We start from the raw sequence: 14,190 nt of genomic DNA, 5'->3' as shown, positions 1-14,190 counted from the left end.
ATCTCACTTTTAGACACGAGGAGCCAGCCTCAAAAGCATGTTGGATTAAAAAAAAAAAAGAAAGAAAGAAAGAAAGAAAGGAAGAGAGAGAGAGAAAAAAAAACCTAAACGACTTTTATTAACAAAGCCAGGGATTTACTGACTCAGGCTCAGAAAGGACTCTGGCAGGAAGTGGCAGGAAAGGAAACAAACCATTCTGAAGGAGGCCATTCTGGCGTGGGAGTCTGCTAAGTTGACCAGGTGACGTTGGAGGGCTACCTTAAGCCAGGAAGAAATGCTGCTCATTCCGAGGACTGGACAATTCCACGCTCGGTAAGATCCATGTGGGGCAGAGCAGGTTTATCCTGTTCTCTAGTTCTCACGGGAAAGGCCGATCCGTGTGGCCTCACAGACCCAAGAAGCAAACTAAGGGGGCAGCCTGCATCCGTGAGATAAGTGTTGTGACTTTCTAAAGGCCAGACTGGGGGGGGGGGGGGGGGAGGGGGGCGTCTAACGTGGTTTCCTTATGAAGCCAATAGGAAGGAGGCAGCAAAGGTCTGTGAAGAGCAGCACCGAGACTGAATACGTCACCTGGTGGCTGACCAAGAGACAGGGAAGTCCTCATTCTTCCAACAGTCAAAGAATTCAGGGTGGGGATAGGGATTCCAGGGCCCGAAGCTCGTGCCCGGCACACAGGAGGCCTGGGTTCGATCTCAGCACACCGTGGCACCCTGAGCACCACATCAGGAATGACCCCCGAGCAGTGCCTGGAGAGGTCCCCAAGCACCACCCCAAACAAAAAAAGCAACTGTTCAAATACGTCACACCGTATCATGTAAAGTGAAATGACATAGTATTCTTCTTCATCAGGAGCAGGTTTCAAGCATCAGGGCCATACCTGATGTGGGGTGTGTGTGTGTGTGTGTGTGTGTGTGTGTGTGTGTGTGTGTTGGAGGTCATGATGCTTTGATGGGGACTAAACTCAGGGTGTTGGCAGGCAAAAGCTCCATCATGTGAGCTGTCTCTGAGATGACTTTTTTTTTTTAGGACCAAAATGTACACGTTTATTTGTTACACGTACATTATACATTACTTAAAGTATTTATGAATATTAGTTTTCCCTATTATCACCTTTCTAGTAAATAGCTATTTCAAACTCTGCATGAATCTTTGATTTATATGTAGCTATCACCATTAAATTTATTTCTTGAATCATCTAATTCCTAAAAGCCTTTACTGCCTTTTACATTAAGAGCAAAAAACTCCTGAAAAATCAGTTTTGTCACGGAATTTACTCTCAGATGACTTTTTTGTTTTTGGAGGGGGGGACTTGGGGGACACACACAGCAACTCAGGGGCTACTCCTGGTCCTTCTCTCAGGAATTACTCCTGGCGGTGCTCAGGGGACCAGGGATGCCGAGGACCTTTGACCTGTGGGGGGCCATTTCTGGGAGTGGGGACAGTCCGGAGGGGCTGCATAGGAGTCCCCATGACCAACATACATCCAATCTGGAAAGTCAACAGAGAAGATCTGATCCCGTTTCCTGTGAGAGCCTTCCCTGGCCTGCCCCCTGCGGGGTCCCAGGCCTGGTTCTCAGGTCTACCCGATCCCCCCAACCCCTGAAACATTCTTCCACTGGAAAAGCATCTCGCTGTGTGAAGTTTGTGGAAATGGATTCATGTGTCTCCTCCACTCAACAATGATAGCTGCTTCAAAAGTAGTCTGTCTCACCTGTCTTCAGTGTACAACACAAGAGCTAACTCATCACTTATTGCTTTGTAATTACAATGTGTGTGTCGACGGGGTGGGGGGAGGGAGTGTCCAGGGGATGAAGGCAGATGCCATGGGCTCTACCATTGAGCTATAGCCCCACACCCACTTTTCAATAACTTCCATTCAATAATAAACACAGGAGAGCAAGAAGCTTGTAAGACTCTTGGTCCTATCGCAAAAATCCTTTAAAAATGACACAAATAGAAGCTGGAGCTATTGTACAGCAGGTAGGGCTCCTGTTTTATACACTGCTGAACTGGGCTCAACCCCCGTCATCCCACATTGCCCCCTGAATACCACCAGTAGTGAAAGAGTGATCTCTGAGCACAGAGCCAGGAGTAAGCCCTGAGCATCACTGGGTATGCCACCCCATCTTCAAGACCCCCTCCAGCCCCCCCCCCCCCCCACATAAATTTAAAAACTAAACTTTTTTTTTTTCTGAATAGGCGAATGCACAATCAAATGATGGAAGAGATAAACTCCACAAAGCAAATCTGTGAAACTGATAGATGGCGGGAGGATGTTTGCAGTAAAAATCCCAAGAGACACTCTACTGACCTGAGAACAGCAATCTCTTGAACAGTTATGGCCCTTTTATCTTTGGTTCCCATATAGGAGAATATATTTGGTTTGACTCTGGAAACAAAACAAAATGAAACTACTTAAAACTGCATACCATTAGAAAACCGTATTTCCCAACAGGGTACGGGGAGAACATTGATCATAAGCAATTCATTATGAAACTGTGAGGTAAGGAAAATGTTAATTCTAGATATGTACCGCTTTAAAATTTTTATTTAAATTTCAAATAGTGGACTGGAATAATAGTGCAGTGGGTAAGGCACCTCCCTCGCACATAGCCAACCTGGGTTCAATCCCCTGAACACCAGCAGGAGTGGTACCTGAGTGCAGGGCCAGGAATAAGCCCTGAGGACAACTAGGTATAGTCCCAAAACAAATAAAAAAATAATAAGGAAAAAGCTCCTTTTCATTTTCAGTAGGATGGATCGTTATATCAACTCTCAATTTCACATGAACAATTTCCTCACAGGAATCTCACCTTGAATCACTGGTGATGAGCAAGAAAGGCAAAGCGCAAACAACATTTCCTCACCCACCGTCTGAGGAGAGTCCCTGGGGACGGACGTGGCTGTTGGCCCACATTCTTACTCTTTCATGAGCACAAAGAGGAAAACAAATCTGTGTGTTCTGACTTTGAAGAGGCACAGGAAGATACTGACCTTAGGTACTTGGACAGCACATTAATTGCATCCATGGTGTCTTTGTTTTCCTTGTACAGTACGAAGTGGCAGTAACTTCCCCTAGATTTTGGCCAAGAATGTTTTCTTGGATCTTAAAGACAAAAAGAAAAAAAAATTAAATGTTATATACCAAAGGAAGCTATCTGAGCTGCTGACTTTTCTACCTCCTGTAATCCTACAGACTGTTTTGCTAGAGATCTTGTCTCTAGTCTCAGAGAACATTCTGTCTGCATGGTCGCACAACTGTGTGGACTCCGGCTGTCAAACCCTGGGGTTTGGACACATCAGTGGCTTCCCATCTGTATTCAAAATCACAAGCAGAAGTGCGGGTGGCAGGACAGATGACAGGGACTAACTGGTGATTGTTACACAGAGACACAGAGGGGCCTGCCGCTGTTCAAGCACGTGGGCCACAGGTGGGCTGTCGAGCGCTGAGGGACGCGGCAATCACTTCAGTCACCAGTCTACGGCCTGGCCTCACTCCCTCTGTGGGCACCCTCACCCTGACGGAAGGGCAGCAAGCCTGTGAGGAGCAGCTGCCTCGAACACACAGGCTACTTCCATTATAAGTGCTCGGCTAGTCCTTGGGGATGGGCAGACAGTGCCAACCCCACAGAGAGCGTCCGCACACTTATGCATATACTTGTAAAAAGGAGCTGCAGCGAGGTGAAAGGCTAACATCGGAACAACTGTTGCTGGGACTGCTCAGCTTTTCAGAAAAACTGACAAACACCTCTCAGGACCTTAGGGAACCTGACTTTTACATCATTGTCTAGAAACCATTGTCTAGTAACCTGTAGCTCAATAACATTGAGATGCAATGTTATTGTATCTCAGCTCAGCTGCCCAAAGGGCATGCTGAAATAAACACTCTCTGGAAAGGATACAGGAACCATAACTGCACTTCCCAGATGCTGCATTAGATAGACACCTGTGAGTCCTGCCCAACCCAATGCAACACAGAGCTGCAGTGTTTGGTGAACATCGTACCAAATTCACTTAACATCTGCTACTCTATGAAAGAAAAAAATTCTGCACAATATGAAACTTGAAAACTCATCATCTTCTTTTAAAAATGCTCTTGGGGCCCTAAAATAATCCTCTAGCATGGATTCATGGATCCCTCATCTTCAGAGGCTGAAGATACTCCTGGCATTGAAGCTGCCTGTACATCTGAGTCCACTGAGGGTAAAAGCATTGTGGGCAGGCGAGTGGCTTACGCTACACTGTCAAGAATAAAATTAAATCAATAAAGTTGGTTCAGAGAACTGCCACAGCATGCACCGACGCCTAGCAAACTGCTTTGCTTTCCTTGCTGTGAAATATGAATTCTTTCCGGGAAAGAAAAGCATTATAAGCATTTCTCCAGTTTTTGGTGCAAATTCCTCACAACTCACCCTCACAAAATGTGCAAGAGGGGTATCTTTTTTCCAGGGTGTTCTTCCACCTCCCTAGCGTCAAGCAAAGTTGTCCATGCTTAGCACTTGTGACAGAATCATTGGCATTTCATCTTATCTACATGAAGCGCCAACTGCTCTTACCTGCCGCAGTTCTGACCTCTGTCCAAATGCACAGCGTAAAGAGCACAAGAGAGCAACGTTTAATTGATAGTAATGTTAAAAGTGCTTTAGAGGTGAACATGCAAATGATCCCATGGAAACTTTCTACCCAAGATTTCTAAGGTACCTGGCAGTCATGGGACATGTTAACAGTCTTTTTTAGACAATGGAATGTCACAGAGGCAAGCAGTGAACAAACAGAAAATTCACCTACAAGTACAGCCTGCCTGTCTCCACCCCTTCACAGGACTAGATCAGTTCTCCCTTCGGTGCTGCAGTCTGCACCTCAGCGGGGTGTAGTAAAAGGATGATTAATACTGGATGTGAGCGACTTTGCCATCGAGAGATTTTTCTAAATATAAGAAGGCTGTTACTGAAACGCTGTATGTGGTTTTACCTTTTGGCGCTGAGAGTACACTAATTATTGTTTTGATTTGCACTTTATGCTTTCTATGAGTTATATTTTTTTTATTCGGAAAAAATATGGGGTCTGGGGGGGGTCATATCTAGTGGTGGTCAGGGGGCCTAACTGGTGCCAGGAGTTGAACCGAAGGCTCAAGCATGCAAAGCATGTGCTCCAGCCTTTGAGCCATCTACATGAAACTTTATTTTAAATAATAAAGGGAAATTTTATTATTATTATTTTTTTGGGGGGGGAGAGAGCACACTATAGTGCCCAGGGTTTACTCCTGGCTCTGTGCTCAGGGATCACTTGGGGTGGTGCCCGGGGACCATTTGGAGTGCTGGAGATTGAATCTGGGCGGGCAGTGTGTAAGGCAAATGCCTTACCCACTGTACTATCTCTCTGGCCCCTAACTTTCAAATTTGAAGATTAAAAGAAATTTAAGAGGAGCCAGAGAAACTGTACAGCAAGCAGGGTATCTGCCTCGCATGTGGCTGATCAGGAGTGATCCCTGAGCACAGAGCCAAGAGTAAGCACGACGCAGTACTGGGTGTGGCTGAAAAACAAAAAAAATGGGAGAGAGATTTAAGAGATAATTTAAGGGATTTATTCACTGAATGCAACATCCTATCCTTGTTCATGTCAGTATGTAAATCATCTGTATGAAAGAGACAATTTTTAGACTATCAGGAAAGAAACTGAAATAAGCTGGATATGAGAACTCAAGAAATTATTGTTCATCTTGTTGGGTTTGGTAATTAGGGTTTCAGTACTTATCTGTTATAACATACTGAAATATACACGAGTAAACTAACATGCTGTGTAGAATATAAAACACACCAACAAGGGAAAAAAGAGGGTTAGATCAGACAAAAACGTAATGCTGATCATCTTAAAGATGACTGACTGATGGGCACATAGGGGTTCAATGTATTATTTCCTATATATATATTTCCTTTATTTGTGCATGTTTAAAAACTGTGCTCTGGGTTTATTCCTGACTCTCTCCATACTTATGATAAAGGCTGACGAAGTCCAGCTGCATTTTTTCTTCACTGACCCCACAGTATATATAAACGACGGCAAGAATGGCCAGAAATAAAAAAAGATTAAAAAACTAAATGCTGTAATACCAACCTAAATAAGATACCATGACAACTGAGGATGAATTTTGGCTCACATAGCATGCATCTTTAATTAGCAAACCCAAGCACTTAGCATGCACACAATTATCTCCCCTGCAAACGATGGGTGCAAGTATTCTTTCTTAAGTGCACTCAGTCTACAAAACAGGAAACCAATGTACCGATTAGCTGAGGCCATTTGAGATCATCAACAAATCTCAACTTATTTTTGGGCAATTTGCCTGACTTTCAAAAACTCCCAACTCATAGGAATGGTTAAGCAGCTTTTTAACTTTTAAGTGGATAGAAAATATCACTCAGACACTTTGAGAATGCTGATCTGAAACCCGCCAAGCAGAGAATTCTCAGGCTGAAGAGGGAGCAATGCTCTGAGCGTCTGATGTGGCTGCCCCAGCTTAGTACAGAAACAGAGACCTAATGACCAGGAAGTTGCACTCAGGAAAAACGTGCAAGAAAGACGAGGGGTCAGGGTAACATGCAGAACATTCCTCGTTATTCCAGACCACCATCACTGACATCGCAACGCGCCCATGTGCGCGCGCGCGCGCACACACACACATGCACACGCACGCACGCTTTTCAACGTCAGGAATCCTGCTCCACCCACCCTCCCTCTCTACGCCTATCCATCCACATGCTCAGAGCTCTTCCTTCTTCAGTGTCAAACCGACGACTCCCTCTCCTAAGCTCTGGCCTTCCACTTCCTCCTGCACGACACAGCTCTTGTTTAGAATGCAGTCCTGCACGCTCCACTGTCCATTTTCAGTCCACTGTGCAAGCACGCTTCTAGTCTTACACCGTTCAGGCTGCTCCGGAAAAGGCACCGAGGATCTCCATGCGGCCAGGCCGATAAACACGCTTCCGTTCTTTTTTCTTTTTAGCTTTTTGGGTCACAGGCGGCGATGCATGGGTTATTCCTGGCGGTGTTCGGGGGACCATATGGGATGCTGGGAATCGAACCCGGGTTGGCCATGTGCAAAGCAAACGCCCTACCCGCTGTCCTATCGCTCCAGCCCCCACAGTTCTTATATTGCCGGCCGCTCTGACATATATCCTGCTGCTAACCACCCACTCTGATGGCTGGAAAACCCGCCTTCTCTTCCGGTGACTTCTGGAACATCCCGTTTCTCCAAATTTCCTTTTCATCTGCGTGGCTCTCCCCCTTAGGATGTCTGTGGGCCCCTGCATCCAGGCATCCCTGCGGGGGTCCTAATCTTCAGAGAGGATGGAGAACTTCTATTATCACAGGGAAGAGTTGTTTTTTTTTTTCTTTTCACAGCGGCAGGGAGTGAATCCAGAGTCTTTGAACATGGGCTCTCCCAGTGAAGAACCACATCCCAAGTTCCTAGAATTTTTTTCCCCTTTAAAGAAGATATCCTCAGAAACCTTTGGAATGTACAGTATCTCAAAATGTAAATAAATGTACTTGATCATATGCAGTGTACAATAATAATATGGCATTTTCCAGGAAAACACTATGTGTTCTGGGATGTAAATCAATGGGCCTTTCTTCAACCTGTATTCTGTTACTTACAGAGTGTAGCATGTCAGCAGCTATACATCTGTAAGTCCCGTGGGTCAGGAGTGTGATCCTCAGGGATCAGGTATGTGTGGGACTATGATCACCCCCAGAATATGTTCAAGCATCAGAGCTATCAAAGCATGAAATTGAAAAAAAAAAAAACCCTATCAAAGCGTGAGCCGCAGTGGGTATTCACCACCACCACACGGGCACACACAACTAAGGTCTGTCTGTGACCCCAGGTCTCCAACAAGCAGGAACAGAGGGAGAGAATGATGTGACAGGACATCATCAAAAAAAATAAAGTGGTGTGGTAGATAAGTGTGTTTCCCCATATGGCTAACCCATTAATTCCCCTGAACACCAGCTGCCCATGAAGTGTTTTAGCACCATCCTGACTCCAGGGAGAAAGCCTGCCCTGCCACATGTTAAGGCAGGCCTACAAGACTGTGCCCCTCCCCTCGCCTGTCATGTCCATCATCCCCCATGTCAGCCCCCCACAGCAACACAGCGCTGATGTCAATTACAAGGCAGGGCTGCTTGTGTTTTTTTGTTTGTTTGTTTTCTGGGGGGAGTCACATCTGGTGGTACACGGGTTACTCCTGGCTCTGCACTCAGAACAAACGCCTGGCAGTGAGTGTGGAGCTGGGTGATGAAGGGAATCGAACCAGGGATGGCCGTGGACAAGGCAAGTGCCCTACTTGTGGTACTGTCTCTGGGTCCTCCAACTGTGTTTCTTTAAGCTGTGGGGCATGGAGTTAGGTCTTGAAAATATGAGCAAGGCTCCCATGCGCCTGTCTGGGTCCCTGAGAATGCCAACAGGAACACCTCAGAGGCCAGGCCAGCAGTCCACCTTTGACAAATTGTCATTACAGCACCAGGCTGAAAGGTTTAGAGGCCTCTCCCAAAGCAACCTCCACTTGACCTACGCGCATGCTTCCTTTCAAAGGGAGAACCTCCTATTTCACACAGGTAGTGCCTAGGGAACTGGAGAGGGGTGGTTCAGGTCGCAGGGTGCTCAGCAACTAAGACAGTCTTAGGACATTTTTTAATTCGGGGCGGGGCTGGGGGGGCGGAATGGGAAAGAAAGTTGGATGCAGTGACTGTACAGAAAATGCAGCTAAAGCCAATGAGAGAGATGGTTCGGAATTCACTTAAGGCAGGGCAAGGTGGGAAAAATGGTAACAGCCCCCCATTCTATAAATGCTCCCTGCAGAGGAGGGGACAGCTCTCTGATAGAGAAGGCTCATTTCTTAGGATGGAGAGGTAGTTTGATGGGGGAAGGGTTTTGCTGCGCACACAGCTGTACCCCAGTTTTAACCTGTAAAGGGTCCCCTGAGCACAGAGCCAGGAGTCAGCCCTGAGCAAGGTCAGTATGACCAACCCAGCCCACCCAAATGTTCATTTTCAAGAAGCAGCTGTTTAAGAGAGAGAGAGAGAGAGAGAGAGAGAGAGAGAGAGAAGGAGGGCAGGAAGGAGGGAGGAAGAGAGGGGAGAAAGAAAGGAAAGAAAAAGAGAAGAAAGGAAGAAAGAAAGAAAAGTTCTGCCTTTTGCAAACTGCTTCTTCCTAACAGCCTGAGCAAGGCAGGCAGGCTCCATACTTCATTCCAGTCTCCCTCCCCAGCAGGAGGCTGGCCAAGGAGGAGTCCTTGGAGCCAAGCAGCCCTTTCCGAGTTCCTGGACAGAACAGGGACCGAATGCACATTTGGTGGCAGAACACCTGTCCTGCAGCCAAGAGGCCCTGAGCAGGATCCCAGCCTGGCCACCACAGAGCGCTTAGTCTCCAGCACACCACAACCACAAGGGGAATGGGTGTGGCCACCAAAGCGCATGGTCACCTCTTGCCTAGACAATGCAGAAGAGGAGGGGACATCTGCGGCACACATTTAGCAGAGTTCCTAGCTCTGTACCCAGCGGGGAAGAGTCACTCGCATCCCCACTGGGCTGAGGCTCTGATCACTCTGGCCCCACGAAGGCCCTGACCCAGATGAAGGAACGCGCAGTGATCCAGCCAGGGGTTGGTGGGATGAGATGTGATAGACAATGACATGCCGTCAGAGGGCTCTTTCTGGAATCTTCTAGAGCCCAGTCTCCAATCTCCGCTTTCTCCTTCCCAGCCATCACGGTTTCTCATTTCTTTCTCTGTCATTACCCGACTTCCTGCTGTGGCGATGATGCTCCCTGGGGCAATGCAAGGCTGTATGTCTGCTTCCACTTTTCCCCTTTGGTGTCTGGGTCATGCCTAGCAGTGGTCAGGGCCTGCTCCTGACCTGGTTCTTGGGAGTCACTCCCAGTGGTGCCAGGAGAAACGCGTGTGATCGGGGGTTGAACCCAGGTCTCCCATTTGTAAAGCATGTGCTCTGGAATACTGCCAGCCCTAAAGACAAATAATCTTGAAGACAGAGATAAGATAATGCAGGGGTAAGGCTCTTGCCCTCCATGCGGCTGATCACGATTAGATCTCTGGCACCACATATGGTCCCCCACAAGGACCACCAGGAGACTGAGCACACAGCACTTGAGTTTAGGCAGGAGTAAGCCCTGAGCATCACCAGGTGTGGTGTCTCCAACAAAAATAAATAAGACCCAACAGATTATTTTGGACTTCTGCTCTAACAAAATCATAAGTAACGATTCATGAATAGGTTCTATTCTTGGTAAGAAAGGCAAAAAAATGTCTCCCTCCCTCCCTCCTTCTCTTCCCTTCCCTCCCTTAGTTTTGTTTTTGGGTCACACTGCACCATGCACAGGGGTCCTCCTGGCTCTGCACTCAGGAATTACTCTTGGCGATGCTCGAGGGATCATATGGGATGCTGGGGATCAAACCCGGGTTGTCTGTGTGCAAGGCAAGTGCCCGAGCCGCTGTACTACTGCTCCAGCCCCCAAGAAATACTCATTTTCTACAGCTTTTATTAATATCCGTTGATTTTACAGGTTCAAGAAGAAGAATGACCTGAGTTTTCTCAAGGTTATATGCCGACAGAAATGTTCACAGCTGTAGACAACATGTTAGCGCACATGGTTCAATGGGATTCAGAGATAGTACCCGCCCATTTCACATGAGTGACATGCAACCGAAGGTGGACTTGGGCAAAGGGATGCCTCCCCATCACCCCGCACTGTGATGGATGAGTGAAGCCGTGATTCACAGCAGCGGTTTTGATGGTGGGGCGGTGTGGAAAAGCCGCCTCTCGGATGTGTGGCCTGAAATCAACCTCCCTGCACCCGGGAAGAACACAGGACACGCAATGGCCTCCCATGCCCTCCTCAGACTACTGCTCGGCTCTGTAAGGGATGCACCGACCGCCCCCTAACTGCCTCCACCCATGCACGGCATGGCCAATGTTCACTCACACACAGGACCCAGACCCTCTGAGGTCTGCAGGGGTGGGAAAGGACAGGGTGTGGCGCCTCGGTAGGAAGGACAGGATCAGGGACAGGAGGAGGACAGGCGGGGCTCTCGGGACTGCGCGGGGCAGCCCCGGAAATGCAGGTCCACTTACTTGCCAAGGCCTTCTTCCCAGCCGCATGGTAGGCCACAATGTACTTCTTCCCCTCTCTGTCCTCCGTTTTTGTCTCTAAGCCCGGAAACAGAGATTTGATAGCTTGGTGGATGACAGTTCTTTTCTCCTTGGTGTCCTCGACAACCTACCAAACACAGAGAGAGAAAGAGGGAGAGAGAGAAGGGTTTAACTCGCTGAACATGTCCTGGAGAGAGACCAGTGTCTGGGTCAAGTCAGAAAAAAACAGCACGACTCGGCTGACCACGGGAAGTCACAGACGTCCACAGGCACATGTCCGGAAGTAATCCAGGCAGCACCAGACTGCAATGGGTTAAGAGCTGGTTCCCCACACCCTGGACCATGAAAACACACCACTTGCAGCATCCTCGTCGTCAGCCGAGAAAGCCACCCTTTTACCCTTCTGTCAGTTTAGAGGGAAGCAAGCGATAAACCGAGGGCAGTGGGGGGACCTTATCTATGGTCACACTGCCTGAGGGTGGCGGGGACGTATCTGCAAACAGGTTGACTCCAGAGTCACCAGCATGGTCACACTCCCTCTAAGGGATACTGCTGACCCCCTGCTCATGGAGCCCAGGGGGAGATGAGGGCCAGTTGGGCCCTTCGAAGGGTCATACTCTTGCCTCCCTCAAACCATCCCCTTCTGCAACTGCCTCAGTCCAGATGCTGACTGACGCTGAATTTCTCACTAGGATGCTTATATCCACAAGTTCTTAAGAAAGAAAAATCAACATCAAGAAAACGGAGAAGTTGGGGAGAAAGTACCCGGTAAGGCTTGTGACTAACCTGGGTTGTTTTTATTTTTAAAAATTTTTTGCTCTTTGTGTCATACCCAGTGATGCTCAGGAGTTACTCCTAGCTCTGCACTAAGGAATTACTCCTGGCAGTGCTTGGGGGACCATTGGGGATGCCAGGATCGAATCTGGATTGGCTGAGTGCAAGGCAAATGCCCTACCTGCTGTACTATCGCTCTGGCCCACTGACCTGGAGTTGATCCGCAGCACCACACGGCCCTGTGGCCTGGCCCCTCATGGTCACTCCAAGCATCACCTTGGTGGACCCCGGCACAGCAGGACCCCTGCGGCACCACATCCTTGTGTCCTTGCATCCAGCTGCTGATCTAATTAGCTGAAAATTACTAGGACAGCCTGGGTCCCCTGAAAAACACTAAGAAGAACCCCCGCTGCCACAGAGAAGGAAAATATAAATCTTTTCCCTTTCTCCAACAGCTGTAGTTTCCAGGAATGCCATTACTATTAATTTATATGGGAAAAATTTGGCATTCCCTATCCCAAAATAACCAACCATACTATACCAAATGGAAACATTCTACTTTCAAAGAGCAGGGAAAAACATGGACATGATTATTTTCCAATTTCCTCTTTCTTTTTTTAGTTTTGGGCCACCCCTGGCAGTGCTCAGGGTTCACTCCTAGCTCTACGCTCAGGGATCACTTCTAGGGAGCTAATGGGACCATATGGGTGCCAGGGGTTGAATATGGGTTGGTCGCATTTGCAAGGCCAAGTGTCCTATCGCTCTAGCCCCTACACTGATGTTTTCTGTTTCAATTTACTGTATTAAAAAAAAATACTGGTGGGAGAGGGGGAGGGGGGATGGAGCAATAATACAGAGGGTAGGGCACTTGTTTTCTATGTGGTCCACCTGGGTTTGATCCCTGGCACCCCATGTGGTCCCCCAGCACTACCAGGAGTGATCCCTGAACACATAATCAGAAGTAAGCCCTGAGAACACTAGGTGTGGCCCCAAAACCAAATATACTGGTGGGGAGCTGTAGTGAGAAAGTAAAGTGGGTGAGGCACTTGCCTTGCATGTGGTAGACCCTGTTTCAATCCCTGGTACCACATATGGTCTCCTGAGCACCAAGAAGAGATCCCTGAGTATAGAGGCAGGAATAAGCATTGAGCACTGAAATGCTGCCGGGTACGAACTAAAACCCCACCCCAAAACCCCCAAATAAAAAATACTGGCATGCCAGAGGGACAGTATAGGGGCATACACCTTACACATGACTGAGCACAGCTCAACCCGCAGCACTATATGGTCCTTGGTGCATCGCTTGGTGTAGCCTGCAGGTCTCGAGGATGGCCTGGATAATCCCGGACTCTGCTGGAAATAAGCAGCACCTCATCTTCAGGCTCCTGCATGGAACCATTAGCCTGGTTGGCTGAGTGCTATCTGGGAGGCCTCCATTGTTAAGAACCATTAAACTGATTTTATGGCTCACCTAATCTAACAGACTGCAACCTGCAAGCCAAAAAAAATCACTAAGTTACACTGTAATTGCTACTAGCTAAACTAAACTATTTGAGTTTTTGCTGCTGACCCAGATTTACTCCCCAATATCCCACAGAGTCCCCATGAGCACAGCCAGGTGTGGTCCCTGAGCACTGAGCCAGGAGTTAAACCCAAAGCACTGCTGGGTACAACCCAAAAAACCAACTGAGAGAAAAAAAAAACAAAGAAAAATGTGGGTGCCCTCAAAGGGCCACTCTGCATGTGGGAGCCCCCCATTGCCCTGTACTTTGAGCACTGCCAGGTAATGGGGCCCCCCGAAAGTAAACACAAACAGTGTTGTGTCTACAGACAATCAGTAGGCCCTTACTTGTTTCTTCTCACTTTTAAAGTTTTAAAACATTTGAGATGAAAAACATGACTCACATATAACCCCACTGGACAGCAAGAATTGAGAAGACTGCGATTTTCCTAACAAGAGGGTTGTGAAAAGACATCTACTACTGATTTTAACAGACAAGTGTGCTCTTTCTTTTGAATAGCAGTGGGCCTACAGTGAAGAAATGCATCCTTACATTAAGTCGCTGAGACCGATGTGATAACGGTGGCACTGCACTTCTAAATGACGGGCTCCTTTATTGATGTCTGGTCATACACAATTTAAAAAAGGAAAAGGAAACATGAGGGACCAGAGCAATAGTACAAAAGGTAGGGCACTTGGCTTGCACAAGGCCGACCTGGGTTTGATTCCCAGAACCCCATATAGACCCCC

At 47.8% G+C, this 14,190-nt stretch overlaps 1 protein-coding gene across 1 annotated transcript in view; it reads right to left on the bottom strand.

Moving 5' to 3' along the window:
* The window catches only part of PUS7 (pseudouridine synthase 7), a 55,838-nt gene that overhangs the window by 30,975 nt on the left and 10,673 nt on the right, over positions 1-14,190 (bottom strand). Inside the window, exons 5-7 of the mRNA XM_056118325.1 lie at positions 11,148-11,292; positions 2,995-3,106; positions 2,312-2,389 (exon numbers count right to left, since the gene is read on the bottom strand). Of these exons, the coding sequence (XP_055974300.1) occupies positions 2,312-2,389; positions 2,995-3,106; positions 11,148-11,292 (335 nt within the window). The remainder of the gene's footprint in view (positions 1-2,311; positions 2,390-2,994; positions 3,107-11,147; positions 11,293-14,190) is intronic.

Source organism: Sorex fumeus, unplaced genomic scaffold (genome assembly GCF_029834395.1).
Source record: "Sorex fumeus unplaced genomic scaffold, SorFum_2.1 ptg000037l, whole genome shotgun sequence".
Classification (NCBI taxonomy): domain Eukaryota; kingdom Metazoa; phylum Chordata; class Mammalia; order Eulipotyphla; family Soricidae; genus Sorex; species Sorex fumeus.
Note: the sequence above shows the minus strand (reverse complement) of the source record. Positions and strands in the feature narration are given on the sequence as shown.